Source organism: Paramisgurnus dabryanus, chromosome 2 (assembly GCF_030506205.2).
Source record: "Paramisgurnus dabryanus chromosome 2, PD_genome_1.1, whole genome shotgun sequence".
NCBI lineage: Eukaryota > Metazoa > Chordata > Actinopteri > Cypriniformes > Cobitidae > Paramisgurnus > Paramisgurnus dabryanus.
In genome coordinates, this window is record NC_133338.1 from 20,739,608 (window position 1) to 20,763,798 (window position 24,191).

General features: G+C 37.7%; 2 protein-coding genes across 5 annotated transcripts; one reads left to right on the forward strand and one right to left on the reverse strand.

Moving 5' to 3' along the window:
- Positions 1 to 7,857: 7,857 nt before the first annotated feature.
- LOC135730705 (uncharacterized) lies at positions 7,858 to 13,486 on the forward strand. 4 transcript variants are annotated; one of them, XM_065248600.2, is made up of 8 exons: positions 7,858 to 8,149; positions 10,613 to 10,684; positions 10,783 to 10,854; positions 11,242 to 11,417; positions 11,503 to 11,560; positions 11,842 to 12,013; positions 12,730 to 12,927; positions 13,134 to 13,486. In XM_065248600.2, the coding sequence occupies exons 2-8, from the start codon at positions 10,613 to 10,615 to the stop codon at positions 13,253 to 13,255; spliced, it is 870 nt and encodes a 289-aa protein (XP_065104672.1). In that variant the 5' UTR covers positions 7,858 to 8,149; the 3' UTR covers positions 13,256 to 13,486. The 4 variants fall into 4 exon arrangements, with proteins under 4 accessions (XP_065104672.1, XP_065104670.1, XP_065104671.1 ...); XM_065248598.2 differs by lacking the exon at positions 7,858 to 8,149 and adding an exon at positions 9,960 to 10,257; XM_065248599.2 differs by lacking the exon at positions 7,858 to 8,149 and adding an exon at positions 9,960 to 10,105.
- A 119-nt stretch (positions 13,487 to 13,605) lies between these two features.
- Positions 13,606 to 19,070, reverse strand: LOC135730706 (uncharacterized). Its single transcript, XM_065248602.2, has 3 exons — positions 18,704 to 19,070; positions 15,528 to 16,217; positions 13,606 to 15,092 (listed from the first exon to the last, which is right to left on the reverse strand). Exons 1-3 carry the CDS (start codon positions 18,744 to 18,746, stop codon positions 15,007 to 15,009), a joined length of 819 nt encoding a protein of 272 aa, XP_065104674.1. The 5' UTR covers positions 18,747 to 19,070; the 3' UTR covers positions 13,606 to 15,006.
- Between the last annotated feature and the right edge of the window lie 5,121 nt (positions 19,071 to 24,191).

The window sequence follows — 24,191 nt, forward strand, 5'->3', positions numbered from 1 at the left end:
ACACACTTCATGTCACACATTCAAACACTATCATGTCAAGTGTGTATCTTGTTTTAAAGGGGATATATCATGAAAATCTGACTTTTTTTCAAATTAAAGTGCTATAATTGGGTCGCCAGTGCTTCTATCAACTTAAAATTGTGAAAAAGAACAACCCAGTAACTTAGTTTTGGTAAACCATTCTCTGCAAGCATGTGAAATAATAGCTCATTGAAATTTGGCTCCCCTTGAGATGTCAGAAGGGGATAAGAGACTTTTGAAACTATTAGAATATTTACCAATACTCTAAATTTAGACCATACAATATTCTAGTCAGACCATACATAGAATATAAAACCAAAAATGTTCTTAAAAAAGAATAAATTAATTCAAGTTAGTTTCATCTGTCTCTTTCTTGCCCACCTGTCATCATCTGTAAAGAAAAGTATAAAAAGGATGTCTAATAAAAATCTGAGCCTGCAGGACATCAGGTGTCCAAGGCTAGGTTGGTGGTGGCATTGAAGAATGGTTGGCAATGTGTGCCACGCAGCAACTGTGTCCGGTCTAAACAATAGCAGCAGTGAAAAAGGGATTTTGTCCAACACTTTGAATAGTATTTTATGATGGTGAGATTCAATGTATTCAATATTTCAATAATTTTGATTATATCTAAGAGTATATACTTTATTACAAAGTAAGAAACAATAAAATGCCCAGTTTATTAATTCATGCAGGAGTCCTCCAGTGAAGTCTGCAGCCATCAGCCTATTTGCTAAAAGTGACCAAAACAAAAAACTGTTAAATGGCACTTAACAATGCATTGGGTTATGAAATGAAGACAAAAAGACCAACATAGATGAGAGGCCTAGAGAATATAAACACAAGAATATCTGATTTTGTTTGTTTCTCCTTGTTGGAGGAAACCAGAGTACACAAAGTAAACCTAAGATGAATAGGGAGAACATGCAAACTCCACAAAGAAAGGCCACCTGACCTAACCAGGGTTTGAACCACAGACCTTCATGTTATGAAGCAATGTGCCAACAATTTGCATGCTGTTTAAATGATTTATGAACACTATTAGATGGTTTGTACTTAATAATTTCTGGTTTCCTGGAAAGGGATTACCTTAAGCCAGGACTAGGCCTTAGTTTAATTATGAAATATAACTACTTTTAACAAACGTGCCTGAGGCAAAACAATTGGAACTGATGTATTTTTAGATATGTCAGTGCAATTTGTTTTCAGTTTGGACAGCTCTTACATTTATTTTAGTCTAGGACTAGTCTAATTCCTGTCCAGGAAACCGGCCCAATAATGTGTTTTTTTTCTATAGCATCTATATTTTTAGGTGACTTCTGAGATGCATCCTAAAAAGGAATTTCACCAATTTTCTAGAGTGAGGCGCAGAAATGTTGCATTTTGACGTTGTAAGCCCAGATATTGGAGGGTCAGTTTGGAAATAAGATAAGCTTAAAATGTGTATTTAAATTTTGTTGCCTGATGTTATTTTGTAGTTTGTTTGTGACTGTAAATAATAGTTACAGAATAATGGTAAACACAAAAGTCTGGGTCTCGCTATATTGCTCAAGCTGCACTGCAGCGCCTATTCACAGGCGCGATCCCACTACTGATCGGCACGGGGGCTTTGACCTGCTCCGTTTCCGACCTGGGCCGGTTAATTTGATCATGTAAGTATCATTTGTGAACCCATGTGTTTAATAAAAAGGTAGAATAATTATTAATTGTCCCTAACTTGCCTGATTATCCATTTATCCATAAAACAAAAAGAAGCATACATCCCATTCTTGTTTAGTGGTGCAGTATGATTAGATTTCACTTAATAGATTACACTTCCTGAACAATTTTGCAATCAGTTACAAATATCATTACCTGTGTTTTCATTATATTTACAGATTTGACCAGCATGTGTTGCCATTTGTGTGTATGTGCATTTCTATATTTCCATGTGTTTCCTGATCTGTTGCGTGCTTGTGTCTTTTTTATGAAGACTTTTCCCGTAACTTCTTGTGTCCTGCAAATGTTATGTATAGTCAAATATCGTGTCTCGGGCTCCCCCTCTTGGTCATGAGATGCCGTTATGGATCCTATACGGAAATGTCACATATCTTCCAGAGGGAGGCGCTAAAGCATTTGCATTGTGGCGTTAAACCAGCTAGGAGGTTCAATTGAAAAGATAAACGTAAAGTCTTTAATTAAACTTTCATTATCGTTGTTCATTTTTCTTTTTCTATTTTGAATAACGTAAGAAAGTTAGTCAAAAGATGGGGGTAAACACAAAAGTCTAGGTCCCGCTTTATTGCACAAGCTGCACTGCAGCGCCTATTCACAGGCGCGATCCCACTACTGATCGGCACGGGGGCTTTGACCTGCTCCGTTTCCGACCTGGGCCGGTTCACCCCTCCTTAGACGACCTGGCGGTCCAGGGCTCCCCCAGGAGCACCATATCGATACCGAACTTAGTGTGGACACCCGATCGGCATAGCCCACTGCAGCCCAGAACCCCTGAGCTCAAACGATCCACCAGACTCAGCCTCCCAGTAGCTTGGATTACAGGCGCGCGCCACTGCGCCCGGCGAGATATTTTATGATCAGCCGTCGTTATGATTAAACAGCACTGAGCGCGCGCTATCTAGTGTATGAAGTACCGAGTTTGTTGAAAAGGGAAGCACCTAAAACTGCGAATGTGCATTTATATATATATATATATATATATATATATATATATATATATATATATATATTTATTAGTATTATTTTACCATTTACAGTTTTAAGGGACTGTGGTGTGCATTTACACGTGTCCCGACTGTCACACAATAAACCCGTGTCCTCGGGTAAAATACAATGAGATTGTTTAAAAAAAAAATCATTAATATATATATATATATATATATATGTATATATATATATATATATATATATATATATATATATATATATATATATTAGTATTATTTTACCATTTACAGTTTTAATGGACTGTGGTGTGCATTTACACGTGTCCCGACTGTCACACAATAAACCCGTGTCCTCGGGTAAAATACAATGAGATTGTTTAAAAAAAAATTCATTAATATATATATATATATATTTATTAGTATTATTTTACCATTTACAGTTTTAATGGACTGTGGTGTGCATTTACACGTGTCCCGACTGACACACAATAAACCCGTGTCCTCGGGTAAAATACAATGAGATTGTTTAAAAAAAAATTCATTAATATATATATATATATATTTATTAGTATTATTTTACCATTTACAGTTTTAATGGACTGTGGTGTGCATTTACACGTGTCCCGACTGTCACACAATAAACCCGTGTCCTCGGGTAAAATACAATGAGATTGTTTAAAAAAAAAATTCATTAATATATATATATATATATTTATTAGTATTATTTTACCATTTACAGTTTTAATGGACTGTGGTGTGCATTTACACGTGTCCCGACTGACACACAATAAACCCGTGTCCTCGGGTAAAATACAATGAGATTGTTTTTAAAAAAAAACAATTCTACATTTTTGGGGGGTTAATTTGATCATGTAAGTATCATTTGTGGACCCATGTGTTTAATAAAAAGGTAGAATAATTATTAATTGTCCCTAACTTGCCTGATTATCCATTTATCCATAAAACAAAAAGAAGCATACATACCATTATTGTTTAGTTGTGCAGTATGATTAGATTACATTTAATAGATTACACTTCCTGAACAATTTTGCAATCAGTTACAAATATCATTACCTGTGTTTTCATTATATTTACAGGTTTGACCAGCATGTGTTGCCATTTGTGTGTATGTGCATCTATGTGTATTTCTATATTTCCATGTGTGTTTCCTGATCTGTTGCATGCTTGTGTCTTTTTTATGAAGACTTTTCCCGTAACTTCTTGTGTCCTGCAAATCCAATATCGTGTCTCGGGCTCCCCCTCTTGGTCATGAGATGCCGTTATGGATCCTATACGGAAATGTCACATATCCTCCAGAGGGAGGCGCTAAAGCATTTGCATTGTGTCGTTAAACCAGCTATGATGTTCAATTGAAAAGATAAAAGTAAAGTCTTTAATTAAACTTATATTATCGTTCTTCATTTTTCTTTTTCTATTTTGAATAACGTAAGAAAGTTAGTCAAAAAATGGGGGTGAACACAAAAGTCTGGGTCCCGCTTTATTGCACAAGCTGCACTGCAGCGCCTATTCACAGGCGCAATCCCACTACTGATCGGCACGGGGGCTTTGACCTGCTCCGTTTCCGACCTGGGCCGGTTCACCCCTCCTTAGACGACCTGGCGGTCCAGGGCTCCCCCAGGAGCACCATATCGATACCGAACTTAGTGTGGACACCCGATCGGCATAGCCCACTGCAGCCCAGAACCCCTGAGCTCAAACGATCCACCAGACTCAGCCTCCCAGTAGCTTGGATTACAGGCGCGCGCCACTGCGCCCGGCGAGATATTTTATGATCAGTCGTCGTTATGATCATACAGCACTGAGCGCGCGCTATCTAGTGGATGAAATCAAAGTTTTACACCGAGTTTGTTGAAAAGGGAAGCACCTAAAACTGCGAATGTGCATTAATATATATATATATATATTTATTAGTATTATTTTACCATTTACAGTTTTATAGGACTGTGGTGTGCATTTACACGTGTCCCGACTGTCACACAATAAACCCGTGTCCTCGAGATTGTTTAAAAAAAACAATTCTACATTTTTGGGGGGGTTAATTTGATCATGTAAGTATCATTTGTGAACCCATGTGTTTAATAAAAAGGTAGAATAATTATTAATTGTCCCTAACTTGCCTGATTATCCATTTATCCATAAAACAAACAGAAGCATACATACCATACCATTCTTGTTTAGTGGCGCAGTATGATTAGATTACATTAAATAGATTACACTTCCTGAACATTTTTGCAATCAGTTACAAATATCATTACCTGTGTTTTCATTATATTTACTGGTTTGACCAGCATGTGTTGCCATTTGTGCGTATGTGCATCTATGTGTATTTCTATATTCCCATGTGTGTTTTCTGATCTGTTGCGTCCTTGTGTCTTTTTTATGAAGACTTTTCCCGTAACTTCTTGTGTCCTGCAAATGTTATGCATAGTCAAATATCGTGTCTCGGGCTCTCCCTCTTGGTCATGAGATGCAGTTATGGATCCTATACGGAAATGTCACATATCTTCCAGAGGGAGGCGCTAAAGCATTTGCATTGTGACGTTAAACCAACTAGGAAGTTCAATTGAAAAGATAAACGTAAAGTCTTTAATTAAACTTTCATTATCGTTCTTCATTTTTCTTTTTCTATTTTGAATAACGTAAGAAAGTTAGTCAAAAAATGGGGGTGAACACAAAAGTCTGGGTCCCGCTTTATTGCACAAGCTGCACTGCAGCGCCTATTCACAGGCGCAATCCCACTACTGATCGGCACGGGGGCTTTGACCTGCTCCGTTTCCGACCTGGGCCGGTTCACCCCTCCTTAGACGACCTGGCGGTCCAGGGCTCCCCCAGGAGCACCATATCGATACCGAACTTAGCGTGGACACCCGATCGGCATAGCCCACTGCAGCCCAGAACCCCTGAGCTCAAACGATCCACCAGACTCAGCCTCCCAGTAGCTTGGATTACAGGCGCGCGCCACTGCGCCCGGCGAGAGTTTTGATGATCTGCCGTCGTTATGATTATACAGCACTGAGCGCGCGCTATCTAGTGTATGAAGTATCGAGTTTGTTGAAAAGGGAAGCACCTAAAACTGCGAATGTGCATTAATATATATAAATATATATATATATATATATATATATATATATATATATATATATATATATATATATATATATATATATATATATCAGTATTATTTTACCATTTACAGTTTTGATGGACTGTGGTGTGCATTTACACGTGTCCCGACTGACACACAATAAACCCGTGTCCTCGGGTAAAATACAATGAGATTGTTTAAAAAAAAACAATTCTAATTTTTTGGGGGGGTTAATTTGATCATGTAAGTATAATTTATGAACCCATGTGTTTAATAAAAATGTAGAATAATTATTAATTGTCCCCACTTGCCTGATTATCCATTTATCCACAAAACAAAAAGAAGCATACATACCATTATTGTTTAGTTGTGCAGTATGATTAGATTACATTTAATAGATTACACTTCCTGAACAATTTTGCAATCAGTTACAAATATCATTACCTGTGTTTTCATTATATTTACAGGTTTGACCAGCATGTGTCATTTGTGCGTATGTGCATCTATGTGTATTTCTATATTTCCATGTGTGTTTCCTGATCTGTTGCATGCTTGTGTCTTTTTTATGAAGACTTTTCCCGTAACTTCTTGTGTCCTGCAAATCAAATATCGTGTCTCGGGCTCCCCCTCTTGGTCATGAGATGCCGTTATGGATCCTATACGGAAATGTCACATATCCTCCAGAGGGAGGCGCTAAAGCATTTGCATTGTGTCGTTAAACCAGCTATGATGTTCAATTGAAAAGATAAAAGTAAAGTCTTTAATTAAACTTATATTATCGTTGTTCATTTTTCTTTTTCTATTTTGAATAACGTAAGAAAGTTAGTCAAAAGATGGGGGTAAACACAAAAGTCTGGGTCCCGCTTTATTGCACAAGCTGCACTGCAGCGCCTATTCACAGGCGCGATCCCACTACTGATCGGCACGGGGGCTTTGACCTGCTCCGTTTCCGACCTGGGCCGGTTCACCCCTCCTTAGACGACCTGGCGGTCCAGGGCTCCCCCAGGAGCACCATATCGATACCGAACTTAGTGTGGACACCCGATCGGCATAGCCCACTGCAGCCCAGAACCCCTGAGCTCAAACGATCCACCAGACTCAGCCTCCCAGTAGCTTGGATTACAGGCGCGCGCCACTGCGCCCGGCGAGATATTTTATGATCAGTCGTCGTTATGATCATACAGCACTGAGCGCGCGCTATATAGTGGATGAAATCAAAGTTTTACACCGAGTTTGTTGAAAAGGGAAGCACCTAAAACTGCGAATGTGCATTAATATATATATATATATATTTATTAGTATTATTTTGCCATTTACAGTTTTAATGGACTGTGGTGTGAATTTACACGTGTCCCGACTAACACACAATAAACCCGTGTCCTCGGGTAAAATACAATGAGATTGTTTTTTAAAAAAAAACAATTCTACATTTTTGGGGGGGTTAATTTGATCATGTAAGTATCATTTGTGATCCCATGTGTTTAATAAAAAGGTAGAATAATTATTAATTGTCCCTAACTTGCCTGATTATCCATTTATCCATAAAACAAACAGAAGCATACATAAAATTTTTGTTTAGTGGTGCAGTATGATTAGATTACATTTAATAGATTACACTTCCTGAACATTTTTGCAATCAGTTACAAATATCATTACCTGTGTTTTCATTATATTTACAGGTTTGACCAGCATGTGTTGCCATTTGTGTGTATGTGCATCTATGTGTATTTCTATATTTCCATGTGTGTTTCCTGATCTGTTGCATGCTTGTGTCTTTTTTATGAAGACTTCCCGTAACTTCTTGTGTCCTGCAAATCAAATATCGTGTCTCGGGCTCCCCCTCTTGGTCATGAGATGCAGTTATGGATCCTATACGGAAATGTCACATATCCTCCAGAGGGAGGCGCTAAAGCATTTGCATTGTGTCGTTAAACCAGCTATGATGTTCAATTGAAAAGATAAAAGTAAAGTCTTTAATTAAACTTATATTCTCGTTCTTCATTTTTCTTTTTCTATTTTGAATAACGTAAGAAAGTTAGTCAAAAAATGGGGGTGAACACAAAAGTCTGGGTCCCGCTTTATTGCACAAGCTGCACTGCAGCGCCTATTCACAGGCGCAATCCCACTACTGATCGGCACGGGGGCTTTGACCTGCTCCGTTTCCGACCTGGGCCGGTTCACCCCTCCTTAGACGACCTGGCGGTCCAGGGCTCCCCCAGGAGCACCATATCGATACCGAATTTAGCGTGGACACCCGATCGGCATAGCCCACTGCAGCCCAGAACCCCTGAGCTCAAACGATCCACCAGACTCAGCCTCCCAGTAGCTTGGATTACAGGCGCGCGCCACTGCGCCCGGCGAGGTATTGAGAAAGCTGTTCAGCTTTTGTGCTTATTGTATTCGGTGTCAGGCCACTTGCAGACTTGGTTGAAGCTTGACAGACACACTGTCCAAAATTGTAATTTCTTTAAGATATTTCTGAGTATAGCCTAAGCTATTTTGTTTTCTATTACACTTTAATATTCCTCATCAGACATGAGAAACTGCGTGAGAATTAAAAATGATAATAAATAATGAAATAATAAAAAAAAAAATCTGATAACATAACGAGACAAAAAAATGTAAATGCAGTATCTCTTAATAAAACATAAGCTTTTAACAATTGCGACCCAATTTCTATATAAAACCCTAAAAGTTCAGCAGTTTATTTAAGATGATGAGAAAGTAAAAATATATGGTGGAAACCAGGCACGGATTAACGCACGGGCCTGCTGGGCACTTGCCCAGGGCACTGGGCCAGCAGGGGGCCCTGTCAAATTTACTGTGTCTATTATTTTCAAATAAATATTTTAATTTTAATTTTATGTTCAGTAAAATTGTGTGAAAACATGCGCCGGCCGCGGGCGTAAAAGTTTTGGTGTACACAACCCCTGAGAGTTCAAAAATATTCAACTTTGAGTGAAATCTCCGCTCGTCAATGTCAGTTCTCACACGGCCGTCCAATTACAGCGGAGGAGGGGCGGGACATTACCACAGCAACCAACCGGCTTACAGCTGAAGTATCACAGCTACCAAAGCGCTCGGCTGAAAAACAGCTGGCATTCGGCGTCCTCAAGGCATTTTCAGCCGCGTTTAAAAGTTTTGGTGTTTCCAGCCCCTAAATGCCTGTGGTGAACGACTGTTACACCTGAAATGTAATGAAATGTCTGCTAAATGTAGAAATGTAAAATATTTATGGAATCTTCTCCTGTGATATGATTTGGAGAGGTCAGAATCTTTTTGATTGAGTATGTTGTACAGTATGTTGTATGTTGACAGATACTGGTAAGATATAAATAAACCAATATGTGGTGTGAAAGTACAGAATATTGTGTGCATTCTCTCCCCGTGTATTAGTGCCATTGTTAATCCTGTAAAATGGGGCATACAGGCAGAGGCGAACCAACACTTGAGCCCTGTGCATACAGGTGCAACGCTGTTGCCCAAAAAATTGGTAAAGGGGGGCCTTTGAGACATCCCTGCCCAGGGCACATCATCGCCATAATCCGTCCCTGGTGGAAACACACATTGCACTTCAATGTAATATTCTGAGAAGTGGATTAGATACACTTTATTAAAATAAATCAGTGACATACGTTGCAACAGTGTATCTGCTAACAGCAGGACAATTCTGACTAAAACAGAAAGTACTGTGTGTCTACCAGAGAACATATTTGTATCTCCTCAGACAATGTACATTCCACCATGCAGTGTTTTTCTGGCAGCATTGTTTTCACTTCCTGTTGTGCGACCAAGGTGACATCACTGAACTTGATTTGTACAATGGAGTCATAGCTTATTTTTGTGACTAACAGCCAAATGTCCAGTTTTAGTCAACACATACAGATTTGTCATTTTAAATTGTTGGACTGGTAAAGTCTCAAAACAAGTCTCATAACAACTATAAAAAACGACTTTGCAATGCTAAACGAATGCTTCACAATAGTTCTCTGTATTTACAGGATCATTAAACAAACCCAGGCTACATGATCGCAAACAAAAGAGGTTTACCACATCAACCATGAATTTTATAATTTGATTCCGTTGATCACATTCGCACATGTTTTCAGCGCTTATAAAATGATGGGAATATGATTTTTGCGTTTGTCTTTAAGAACGCACCATGCAGATGATCCCTTGCGCGGTCGACGCATCTGCACCATGTGAAGTGTGAGAAATCAAAAATAGGATTTTAATGTCCATACATCTAAACTCATGGACGATCTTGCCGCTGATAAACATGGGGAAGATCTGGTTGCTTTTATAAATTTTTCCAAAGGTGACAGCACGTAGAATATGTTAAATGGTTGTGGGATGTGGATTTAAGGCGTGACGGCGTTCTTGCAGACATTTTTCTGAATTTAAATGAATCCAATTCACAACTGATTGGTTTGTTATTCTGCCAGCGTGCATATAAACATGAGCTCCAGCGTAAGTATATGAAAATGCTCTTAATTTATTGCGACATTAATAAATGTATCGACTGAACTTCTCGACAAGCCGGTGTAGAAGAGGTCGAAAATATGTATCCGTAGTAAACGGTATTTGTAAACTCATATACTACAGTGATAGGTTTTATGTACATTCTTCCCACCCATCGCAGGGCAAAATGACTATAAATAGGTTTGGCTCCCGTTGCCTAGTAACGGCGAAACGTTTCCTGTAGTTAATGTATTGTCATCAAAGTCTGTTATTTAAAACATATGAACGTTATAAACAAAATGTTGTTAAACAAGTGTGCTTTAATCAAAACAGTTTTGTATTTTTTGCATTTTGTGGTAAATAGATGAAAGAAAAAGAACAAAAGAAGAGACTTCAGCACTTCCTGTCTGAACTTGCAATACTCGGGTCTTTACAGGTGAATGTTTCATTATATTTACCACTTCATCAAAATACAAGAAACATGAAATAATTAAGAAATAATGTCATTGTTGTTGTATGTTTATGTGTATTTAGGGCTTTCATTATTTTCAGCCTTGGCTGAGAGGGAGAGAAGAACTTCTGCTGACTGTTGTGAATGAGGACTTGGTCAGTAAGTTGTTCGTTTTTCAGATCTCTTTCATTGTCATTATTCTTTCTCGCTCTCCTTCTACTTGTTAAGATTCTTGTTGATAGCTGATTTTGACCAAAAAATGGACACCAAATTGAAAGTATTAATCCCTACTTCCTTATATTGTTGTTGAATGACATTAGTTATAATAATATCAATCATTAACTCTTCTGTAGCAAAAATAAATAACTGTACAAACCAACTCTACATTGCAAAACCTTACCCAAAAACTATACAGCAAATATACCAAGAAAAGACATTTAAAAAAACATTACAATGTCTATAATATGCGGAGAGAGCCAACTGTGCCATTCTGTTAGAAAAAAATTATACAATTTGATGAGAAATATCTTTTTTCTTTACAGAGATGGCGTTCTCCTGGGTTTGCCGTGTCTGTGGCCTCCAACTTTACCAGTACAACATGCAGTAGCAGCTACAGTCTGGACAGTGACTATGCCAGCTCCCCTTTGGCTGTAGAAGGGCCACTTCTACAAGCTAAGGAGAAAACGCCACCAAGCACACAACAGCAAACTCCAAGCAGGTGGAGAAAACGCTTTGTAATTGGACAGCAGCCAATACACAAAACATAGGAGCTGTACATTGATTGTTTTTATATTCTTTTAAAGGAGTGGCGATTCTCATCTTCTCCCAGCTTCACCCAGTGAGAGAGAGATTGCTGTTCCTGTATGCAATCATTTGTTTTTTATTTCACAGACATCACATGCCATTGTGCAATTCGCAGATTAGGAATTTCCTAATATTGATGATGTGTGGTGGCACACATGTAAATTAATATAAAGACTAGAGTGGGGAGCATTCTGGGAGCAAATCTGAAATAATGTTCTATTGTGATATTGTTCTATAACTAAATGAAAACACTTTTGCTTACTATAAGAATTCAATACAATATTCCTGATTGTCCTCCACTGGTCAAGACTTCCAGACAAAATTTCCTTTCATTACAGGAAATCAACTGCACCCTGTTCCTGTTAGCTGGCTATGCCAAGTATGGGCAACCTTATGCTTGGATTCGATCTAATCATGAACGCCTGGTAAACATCGGGGGAACTGATACTCTGGTTAAAGATACACCAATGAAGCTTAAGTCCATCACAAACTGGGTTTCAACATCAGAAGGTTTTGTTTTTGTATTTTTCCTATTTTCAGCTTTAATTAGACATATGTGCCAAAGATTAATATGTATATATGAGGAGCTCAGATGCAAAAGCCAATAAACGCCATCTCTGTCAAAAATGAGATACATGTATTGAATGTTCATCAAATACTTTAGCTTAAAATCCGCTTTATCTTGGTCTCAGGCTTTTCAGAGTGATAAACATTAACAAGAAAACATCACAAACGTTCTTACAGGGTTTTGTATCTGAGCTCTTCAAATATAGATTAAAGTGTATGTGTCCATTTTAATGACATGTATATGACACACATAAACAGATACACATAAAACTACTTTCAGCAAAGAAACGTCATATCTAACATTTAGCATGTTGTTAAAGGCGGAGTGCACAATTTCTGAAAAACACTTTGGAAAAGGGAGTCGGGGCGACTACCAAAACATGCTTGTAGCCAATCAGCAGTAAAGGGCGTGTCTTCAACCGACATCGTTGCCTGGATTGCGTATGTGTGGGGCGGGTCTATCAAAAGAAGGTCCAGATTCTATTGGGGTAGGGGCGTGATTGTTTGGTTGATTTCAAATATCAACACTGGATTTCAAACATTGTGCACTCCGCCTTTAATTGCTAATAGTTTTTGATCCAGTGTTTTTCATATTTGGTTATATACATCTCTTTATCTGCAGTATTGTCCAATCACTTTATACTGTGCTCCTTTCATAGGAACTCATGTCTGGGATATTGTGAATGAATTAGTGGGACTCTGCACCATGCCACCTCCTGACAACCCATTCTCTCTAGATATGCGCTACCTCCAAACCCTTTCCCTCCCAGAACGCTTCCTGGTCACAGGGGCCCTCCTGAACTTCCTGGAGATGATTGTAGTTCAGGGAAATCGAGAGGAAACCTTCTATGATCTAGGTAAGCATGTTGTTGCTTTCCTTTGAACATTTCTGGTCCGGGAAATCCATGAGCCAAACACTTGAAGTTTTTATCATTGAGCGTTTTAAGATAAACGGTGTGAGTCAATGAGAAACGAAACAAAAACAGAACTGGCGAAGTCTTACGATGGATTTTTCCTTGTGACCTAATCCACTTAGTTTCTTCTACCTTCTACTCTATTTTAGTGGTGGCGGAGTTGAAGCCATTGAGACAGCTTCACTTTCAAAGTCTCACCGAGGTCCAGAGATTTAGAAGTGATGACAACACTACAAGTTCCTTACGAGAAGAATCTCCAGATGATAAATAAAATAAAATATAAACATGGAACAGCTTTCAAAGTTCATTCCTTTAATCATTCGACTTGGGAAACTAAACATTACATTTTGTAAAATGTTTCATCTTTATGTCTTTCCCAATAACCCACTTCATCCATTATTCCTTAATGGTATTTAATTTATGTTTTCTTGAGCCAAATATTTGTCTGGGAAGTTATCAAATCAGACAGGGGAATTTTTATCATTTGCAGTAAAATGTGTGTGCCCCATGACTAACAGTGAATACTTTCTCTTTAAGAACTTTGATATGTAATGGAAGTGGGCTTTATAAGAGAAGTTTGTGCCCACCAATAAACAAGAAAATGTATGACAGACACAAATATTTAAAATATAAAAAGTTTAATATTCAATAAAATACATTTAATATTTAAATATACAAACAGACATTTAAAATAAGGTACAAGAACATTCATTGAATATCAAACACCTTAAAAAGCTGACACAACAGATCCAAGAAAAGATCTGATGTCGTTGTAGTGCGTGAAGCAATTTATATGGCTTAAATAAAATCCATAAGATTAAAATGAAAGAAATGTTGGCTTGACTAACCCAAAACATCGGGCATAATCTTTAACACCATGATGTACTGTTTAGTTACCTACATATGATAACTCTCAGTGATCATATATAAAACAGCATCAGTAAAATAAAAAAGCCAATTGTACCAACCATACAATGTAGGATGCCTCTATTCAAAATACTTAGTTGCATAAACCAAGCAAGATAAAAAGCTTTCTTAGTCTAAATAACTTTAAGTCCCTGAAAAATATACATGTTTGTACTACACTGTACTTCAATACTGCATGTCTTTAAATAATTGGAAAAAAATGGGAGAAAGGCTATTGGGAGGTGGGAATGATGCTGCTATGCAAGTGCATGGTAACACACAGTGTTCCCATATTAAGAGCACACAGCATAACTACTATTCTTTATCTCTTATGACTAGAAGCTATGCTTGCATGAATCAAAAGCGAAATAAAATTGACATGGCAAACGCAGAGCCAGGATTTGACTATGAATTTCAAGTTAAAATCACTCCTGATGAACAAGCTGGTATTAATGTCAAATAAATCTACATTGTATTAACACACAAATTCAACATTATAAAAATTTCAGTAAAAAAAAAATGTTGATATTTGGACGTGTGAGAAACATTTTTGTTTGTTGAAAAATAAATCTCTCAGAAAGCTTGTGCTATCGTTATCCCCTGCTCCTGCACCAGTTTACCGTCATGCATCCACCCACTTCCCACACACATCCCAATACAAACAAACACTACACTGTTTCACTGTTCATCACTCACATTCACACACTTACCAGACATGTGTACTCAGACATGTGACGTGTATGTGCGAGGAGAACTGTTGACTATAAACACTTAACTCTGTGATACATACTGTATATAGCTTTAAAAGCCTATACTTGCTTTATTGATAGATACAGGTCTAACCCAGATGTCAGCTTTGATTTTGTCCATTATGGGTATAGACAAGTATGGTATCGTGCTGTGATGTGAAACCAACGTGACCCCATGAACTTTCTAAACTGAAAGCATTATTTTGGTGAATCAATAACCTCAAATGCCATTTAAAACACAGACTCTGCACCACCTTGCATTAAGGAGGTGACATTTCTGCCAGAGTTCAAAAGTTCCATCAGGTTTCAGTTTCTCACATTTATGCTGAAAATTCCCACTCATTACAAAGCCAATGTGTTGTGGTCCTCAATGCCAGTTGTCACTGGCAGAACCTCGTCTGCTGATGGCACGGAGAGGACTGCGGGATACTGAACCTCTTTTCTTCCAACGAACTGTAACACAAATGTCAAAAATGTTGGAATTAAAAATAGTGGAATTCAATTATTTTCATCAAATAAAGTGCTGTAGTTTAACTTTAAAGAAATAGAAATACATTTTCATGAATGTTTGTAACCTAACCGATCATGAGCCCCATTTACTTCCATAGTATTATTTTATCCTACTATGGAAGGTGATTGGGGCTCATGATCGGTTTGGTTACAAACATTCCTTAAAATATCCTCCTTCATGTTCATCAGAACAAAGAAATGTATACAAGTTTGTAACATGAGAGTGAGTAAATGATCACAGAATTTTTATTTTGGGTGAACTATCCCTCAGGAATACCCATTTTATTATCTAAAAGCACACATAAGATTACCATTAATCTGAGTCCCAGTATTCTACCATTTACCAGATCCCAATAAACTGCATCTTATTAAACATACCTTTTCCCAAGCTAGCTGGCAACGTTGATACTCTGGGTGCACTGGGTGTACCAGTCATCTCGGGTTCTTTACTGATTCCATCTCCGTGTGGCAATGTGGCGCACCCACCCTGCCAGTCATTGAGCGCTTGCTGAAAAGACATCGCCAGGCAGGCAGTCATGTCTTTTGCCCTTTCTGCCCGACTGCACCAGAAAACCCTGCACTGCAACTGCTGACCAGGCTGTCTGCATATGTACAGAAACACATTAGGCCTGGCCGTGTGCGAGGCACAGTACGCAATGTCCTGCAAGTAGGTCTTTGTGAGTTGTCTTCCCGTGCTCAGTTCTTTAACCTCAACGTATCGCGGTCGCACTACCAGGGCGTGATCTTTAGATAGCTTCCCAGGGGCTCCATCTAGCAGTCGATCAATGGCGTCCTCGGCCTGCTCCAGGTCTAGGGAGAATATTTTCTTTGTGCCGAGGTAGTGCACCTTGAAGAGGGGATCGCCGTGTGACAGGCTCTCCGTGCGGTCGCGGCGAAATCGCCGGCGTAAAGCCGCTGGAGAGTTCTTTAGAGTTTGCATTAGTTGGAAGGAGGCAAGGGCCATCGTGGGAGAAGAAAGTGAGGGGACGGTGTTTTTGAAATGACAGGGATCCTTCTCCGGTTTATTCAGCCGGCCTCCCAGTGTTGAGCACAGTGTAGCCTTGAGATCTAAAACAGACAGAAAAAGATATTAGCAAAAATAATAAATCACAACAATTGGACACCAGATAGGGCAAACCACACAGCCATTAAAGGTGCATTGTGTAACTTTAGAAGGATCTCTTGGTAGAAATGCAATATAATATACATAACTATATTATCAGTGGTGTATAAACCCCTTACATAATGAACAGTTATGATTTTATGACCTTAGAATGAGCAGTTTTTTTCCCTTACATGGAAGTAGCCAACATATTTCTAAAGTAGCCCTAAATGGACAAACTGTTCTTCAGAGCACGTTTCCTCCCTATGTTGTTTCAGACGACAACATGTTTGTCCTATGGAGTCTCCATATGGTTTTGAAATTGAGGGCTGAGCTGTTGGTTGCAATTCGCAAACTTACCACTAGATGCCGCTAAAATGTACACACACCACATTTACATTTTGCAGCATGGAGAGTTTGCTTTACATAAAAAAATATTTAGAGAAATAGTTTAGTGTTTACATCTGGGATTAAAAATCAATTTTGGTCGATCGGATCACAAGTGGACGACGCTTTTTTAGTAGTCAAAAACGCATTATGCAGCTACTACAGACCACCTACACTGATTTTATGACGTGCACATTATTTTGATGCCTACAAATAAACCCACACCAATAATCTCAGTATAGGATCAGTTTCAGTCATGACGTATTAAGATGCAACACTTACGTACTGTCTGATTCAGTATGAAGCACAACAACTTTAAATATTAAACAAGGAACATGTGTGTGTGGGCAAAGAGGAACAAGAGCTGTCATTTGTAAGATTCCCGAGACACTTGGCTTGTAAAGGGAAAAGGGTGAAAAAGTTGTGTGTGGAGGAGGATCTCCAAGAAGTAATTTACCAGTCCAATTCAGCAGTATTTTACTGTACAATGTTTTACAATATATATATATATATGTATAGTTTAGGCTGCTCTAAGTTCAACTAGGTTTCAACCAAGTATCAGATCCAGAAAGACTCACAAATATGAACATATTGCAAAACTGAGACCATTAGACTAACACAAACCTTTACAACCGCAAAGCCAATACTCTCTATTCAAAATGTACTCAGCTCAAGCATCTCAGTCAAGTATTTACCTAGTATGTTTGAACATACAAGACACCTATTTCAAACATCTACTTTAACAAACACAGGTATTAACAGGTCCTTAAGGACATTTAGTCAAGTCCAAATGCGCAGAGGGAAGTTTGGGACAAAGAAGGCTATTCAATCTTGCATAATGGGTATGTGGCCCAAACCATTGTTTTTCCTCATTCTTTTTTCTGCTCAATTATTTCAGCATCCCCTGAGATGTTGGCCAGTGCTCAGACCTCCAACTGTTTTTAGTTCTGATCCCTATTGTTAAGATACAACTTTCTACGGGAAACAGCTTTAGACGACATCCCTCCACCTTTAAAATATTTCTTGTTCCAAGACAATGGTGTGTGACCATGCACGTAGTATGAGAACCTCAAACATGAAATGACCCAGACATGGTCTGATAGTTAACCAAGCACACACACGCAAATGTCAGGAAACCTCTCTGCTAGACAGCCTTTGAAAACCATTTGACCCACAGCACATGTTGTGTGAACTTTGTCTGAAATTGCAGAAATTGGGGTGGGGGGTTTCAGATTTTTTTATATTGTAAACTATCATATTTGCATGTGTTTGGCAATGCTTAATCCGCTGACAAGGATGTATGATGATATGGATAGGAGTAGTCAAATATAGCAAGTCTACTGATGGTTATCTCCTGTAAGTAAATTATCATTACAAAACCATTCATGCACCAGTCAGCTATATATAACAGTAGACTTTCATTTTTGTCCATGAACAATGGCTTTATTATAGTAAAAGGTGTAACAATGTTTTTAGGCGCATTGACTACTATTTGCAAGTTACTGTAGCCAACCCACGGTTTGTTGTCACAAGGGAAATTTTAAATATTTACTTTTATAATTTTTATTTGTTTATTTTTTATTTTTTTTAAATACTTGTTATATAGGTAGGCTATTTAATAATTAAAATAACTACTTTTATAGTCATTTTAAAATGTAATTAATTAATTAATTACTTTTATTTTCCCATTTTTCAAAGTAAATTCTCGATTAATCAGCCTGTTAGCTACACTATAAAATATTTGAACTACCTTACATTTCAAGTACAATCAAACGAAGTAATTATAACTTAATATTTTTAATATTAATTTTAAATTATTTTGTTATTTAACAGTAAAACATTTTTTAAATGGTATGATGACTTCTAAAGCCAATTTGACTGAAAATTATGGCAGCAAGCCTCCATTACAACAAGCAGACAAATATAAAAAACATGCATATAAAAAGTCTAATTAAACATTATATTGAAATAAGAACCAAGTCTCATACAGTAAAGTTGCTTAAACGGCGTCCAGTTCGTCCATAATTTCGGGATTTCAATGAAAAAACAAGAAAAGCACGCTCACCTCTCATGCACTCTTCCCTTTTAGTCCGACACAGGTAAATCATTCACAAACGGCTGAACGGAGATATTTCCAAACTCTGGCTTTTCCCACCAAAGCGGTGCTTAGAAATCGTAGAAGTGGGGAATCGGTTTTATAAGACGGGTACAATGAGACAGTTGCGCTCTTCCACAATGTAAAGAAGTAGATGAGGTACGACACAAACGCATGTTCTTCTGTGGCGTGGGCAGTGCTGATCTGCTTACCTCACACTATGGTCTGACACGCGGTGTGTGACTCAGGCGCGCGTCTAGCGTTGTATTTGAGCGGCGTGGGCACGACACGCCTCTTCAGAAAGACGCGAGAAGCTCGACTGGACGGCGTAATGAAGGTGGGCAAAGAAAGCGTCGATGTTACCAGAATAGTCACAGGGGATAAAATGTGTCTGGCGGTGACGGTGAAAGAAGAGAGTGCCATATGTAACACTAACACGTGCTAGTTCATTGTGTAAATAAGAACAGATAGGATCAAAATATGACGGGATTGACTGTAAATATAAAGGCAAATAAGGGAACACAATATGTTTTGGCGTGACTAGCCTATTTAAAACTGCACGTTTACAGTGTTGTGTGTTTACCTGTGATCTGCTAAACGTTCATATAAATAACAAAAGTCCATTAATACCATTGCTATTGGTTCTCTCCAAAGAGAGGAATTGCAAAACTTGCTGAGGTTCAAGTAGCCTACGTTCTTTGGACATTAAACTAGAACAAGACACTTAATCTCAGGAAGAGACAAAGTGACCAGCTGTTTCTAAAGGAAATTCATTCAAGCCAAACTCATCCAGACCCTGCTTTCTGGTAAAGGGCGCAATTAGCCATTCCAAAAAATCTCCAACTTAAGGAACATCATCCGCAAACAAATGTAAGTGAGCAAACACTGCCATTATGTCTTGTTCAAGCAGCTATTTACTATTTAAATATGTTCTGTTAATCTTGAGTCTTGATTCTACGAAACCACATAGAGAAGATGTGGCCCTCTCATGTCTCCATTTTTTATCATTTTAACATTGATTTCTGAGTTTTTTCTGAGTAGAGGAAAGGAAAATTAGTTAATTCATACCATGTGTGTGTGTGTGTACTGTATGTGGACTAAGAGAGGAACACTGAGCCCCTGTGTAATCAGTAAATGGGAGGTTTGGGAGACACACCCACAAAAGTACCCTTGGTAGCACAGCAGTGTTATTATTCAACTGCCAGTGACGACACCGACCCTTCACCCCCACTCCCGCCCAAACACACACACACACACACACACACTTAAAAAAACATATAATGAATCCAATGCATTTAGTACAAACATACTGTCTTTCACACAAACCCAATATGAAAAACATGGTGTGCCAGGTTTTACCCAGAGTGCCAAAGTAGGGAATAACAGAACAATTGTCAGAGGGGAAAGTGTTTGACGCAACCACTTTACGTTTTGGCAAAGTGGCATAAGCAACCAACGCAACATGTGTACAATAAATTACAGAGTAAAATAAAAACAAATGTTTTACAAAAAAAGACTGCTTAAAAGATAGAAATATTTGCATTTCTAGATAATGAACTTTATTTATGAACTTTGATAACTGACTGATAATAATCAAATGTTCACTTTAGTTTGGTTGTTTTTTTAGGGGTGGAGTTGCTATTTGTGGAGCCTGAGAACTTCAGGCAGGCGAAACACAAAAAGTGCTTTCTGCTCAACATCCCAGAATAATCAGAGCAACCGCCCACTTTAAACTAAAAACTCCATCTTATCTCGCCAGGGCTAAGCTAAACTTTTCCAACAAAAACAAGAAAATCGCAAAGAACAGAAAAAAGCCAAATTTAATCAGGGGACATTTATAATTGCCCAAACTGTTATGACTCTTGAATGTCAAGCAAATAGGTGTTTAGCAGATGCTTTTATCCAAAGTGATAGCACACCTACAAAGATGATACCCATAAAGCAACCTGGATTTAGATAGTTTACTCAGAGGAGAGTGGTGACTGTTCATGGTTTGTCCAGGGCTTAAATCACCAACATAACTTTAAGATTTCTATCACTAAACCACTAACATAAAGGCTGAGCTGAGATTTTATTTTATGACTCTTGATATGAATAAATGAATGGACTTCTATTCATTCTCTTAAATAAAAAAATAAAAACACACAAACATACTTTATAAGACAGACCCGTGGAGGTCTGAGGGCACTCAAATGCACTATATGGAGTTAAGACATAAATAATCGTAATAGTGAAGCGATTCTTGTACATTATGTTTAGTCAGTTTACATCCCTTACAACATCCTCTTAACCAATGGAAAAACTAAAGTGAGAGCTGGGTTAAAGTGCAGAGGGAAAAGTATAGATATCACGGTTAAATATGTTCTGTTTAAATTTAGAATACAATAAAACAATAAATGTCAGACATTTATTATAATCACACTTTGTCTGCTTCAACAGTTCCTGATACATCTGTGTGGGTGCTGGAACATTTACATGTGACCTCTGACAAACCATAGGTACTAAACTTAGAAACAAATGAGCGAGCCATAAACACTGTTATTTGATTATTTGTCAAAATTTATGTAAGCATAGCACACATACAACATACTTCAAGTTCATGACCTTAAATTTTCCTCCAGTTATAAAGTTTTAGCACTACTCAATCCAGTTGTATGATGGACCACTTTATTACTGTAGATAAGCTTCAGTTAACCACTTTGAAGATGATAAGCATAATAGTTCTGTTGTCAGATGTGTACCTTATCTTAAACAAGTGCATGATAAATATTTAAGAGAAAATAACAATTTATGCAGACATTTATGCAGGATTTAGTTGTATTGCTATTTCAAATGTATATATTTTTTTAGACAATGGAGGAAGATAAACATTGGGCTGTTTGGTCTATGAGTCACCTTTTTATTAGAGTAATCATTACTTAAATGCATACACTCTAAAAATGTCAGGGTTATTTTTGACTCATAAATATTGGACAGAACACACATTTGGGTTAAAGTTGACCCAATGCTGGGTTATTATACCCCATGGTTGCATAACATCAACCCAACATTGGGTCATTTTTAACCCAGCATGTCTTCTGTCCAATATTTACCCATTATGGGTCAAAAAACATCATTTATTAAAATATCTTTTGTGTTCATCAAAAATAGGCAAATAGGCCTTTATTTTGCGAATTAAGTTCTGAAAAATTCAAGTTAATTACCAGTGGTAACCCACCAAAGCACTTGGACTCTCTCCATGTGAAATATTTTCTTAGTGTTCTTTCTTCTTGCTTGCATTAGATGTGTACACAGTTAGTTCATGTGTGTGACTACTCCCGTTCTCCTGGATGTTTGAATAACACACATATTAGAAAATGTACTTGTTTGTTTGGACTGAAAACACACATGAGGAGCAGCAACAGTATGTCTTTTGCGAACAGGAAAATTGCCTGGAGTTATTTCAATGGTGAATAAAGGTCTTCCTCGCTGTCAAAGATCTGACTGAACGGGGGAAACCATAAGGTATTACAGTAAATATGGTAGCCAAGAATTGATAGTATTTTTATCAAACGTTTATCAAAAAAGTATTTTTTAAAATGTGAAGTGTTTTGAAAAGCCAGAGGGAAGCATTGCATGACCAGCTTGAACTCCTGTCACATGACTAATGGCTACTCCGTCTGGATGGTGCATGACTACAGTCTACTCACTCTACTTCCTCATTCAGATATAACGGTGATGTCAAACTGTTGTTTTTCTCCTAATATGGAAAATAGGGACGTTGGTACTAAAGACCGAATCAGATTTTTTTTTATTTTACTTGCTCATAAGTTCTCTTGCGACTTGGTTGCATCAGCCACATGATGAGCAAATTCCCCTTCTTATCTCATCATTCATATCTATATATATATATATATATAAATTATAATCCACATTACAGCTGATTTCATTTAACTTCTTATGAATTCCTTTAAATTGGGGATTGTTGTCATATTAAGAGTAATGTAAGCATTCTAAAAAGGAGATTTAAAACAATATAGTAGCAGTAAAAGAATGGCATCAAGTCATAGACTAAACAGGAAAAGAAGACAATTTCCTGCCTAGCTGATAGAAATACATTAGATGTTGCTGTATGTTGTCTTCTGTGTAGCCTTAACCTATGTTATTTTAGGTCTAAGACGTTGTTATGTTATGAAACCCAGGTAAAGTAATTTTTGTGATTTACTGTACTGGTTTTTACATAAAATCATATTGTAAAGAACATTCTGTGAAAAAATAACTATATCTAATATATTGACAGAGAATGACTATGCACTCTCGAAAAAAGGTACATGAATGTACCAAAGTTGTCACTGGGGTGCACCTTTTCCAAAACTACTCTTTTTTACCAAAAGTGGTGCTATATGGCCCCCATATGGTTCTACATAGGTGCTTCACCGGTGCTATATAGCACTAAAAACAGTTCTTCTATATGATTACGAGCACACTGTCAGAAATAAAGGTACAAAACTGTACCTTTTCTGTCACTGGGGCTGTACCCTAAGTTTCCGTTTGATACCTTTACAGGAATACAAAACGGAATACAATTTTGGGTAGATTACCGTACCTTAAGGACCTACATTGTTAGAAAAAAGTCAAAATACCTAGCTGTCAGTGGGGCAGCACCCTTTAAAAAAGTAATTGTATGGACCATTAGGTACAGATATGTAAACATTTAGTACCAGTATGTACCTTTGAGATACTAATATGTATTTTTGAGGTACGAATAAGCTCTCTTTGGTCCCAGAATATACTTCTGTGGTACTAAAATGAAATCCTTAGGTGCAAAGCTGTACTTTTTGAAAGGGTACAGCCCCAGTGTCAGAAAAGGTACAGTTTTGTACCTTTATTTTTGACAGTGTAAAGAACCACTTTTGGTGCTATATAGCACCGTTTGTTTTTAGAGTGTAGCTCTATGGTACACATTGATACCTAAGAGGTACATTTTGGTACCTCAAATGTACATCTGTAGCTAAATGGTACATATTAGGACCTTTCTAAAAGAAAGCTTCTTAGAAGCAGGGTTATCCCTGAAATTAACCCAGCACCGAAGCCATTGCCGAAGCAGGGTTAGCACCGCTTTTGGGGGGTTAACCGTGCATTGTAGTGCCAAACGCATGCAGTGCAAATGAAGCAGGGTTAGAATGTTGTGACTCAATACTTAGCAATGGACAGTCATTCAGAAACTGAAGTACACGTACCTCATATAACCATCTGTGTACAGAAAACACCTGAAATGGAAAAAAAATTACATCCATAGAGATTTAAAACATGACTGTTTATACCACAAATATGGAAATGAAATGTTAACCCAGGGTTTAGGAATGTTAAGTGTGAAATGTTAGATTATGAATACCTAGGGTTATCTCTTAACCCCTTGTTAAGAATGAACAGTGTGAAACATAAAACAGATAACCAAGGATTTAGAATAACCCAGGGT

Bases quoted from the DNA above. Each gene is read 5' to 3' on its own strand.
- LOC135730706 (XM_065248602.2), bottom strand. From the start codon at position 18,746: ATGATTTACCTGTGTCGGACTAAAAGGGAAGAGTGCATGAGAG. The intron at 16,218-18,703 runs GTGAGCGTGCTT...TGTCTGTTTTAG, and splicing joins AAGGGAAGAGTGCATGAGAG to ATCTCAAGGCTACACTGTGC. The intron at 15,093-15,527 runs GTATGTTTAATA...TTTGTGTTACAG, and splicing joins GCCAGCTAGCTTGGGAAAAG to TTCGTTGGAAGAAAAGAGGT.
- LOC135730705 (XM_065248598.2), top strand. The intron at 10,855-11,241 runs GTCAGTAAGTTG...TTTTCTTTACAG, and splicing joins CTGTTGTGAATGAGGACTTG to AGATGGCGTTCTCCTGGGTT. The intron at 12,928-13,133 runs GTAAGCATGTTG...ACTCTATTTTAG, and splicing joins GGAAACCTTCTATGATCTAG to TGGTGGCGGAGTTGAAGCCA.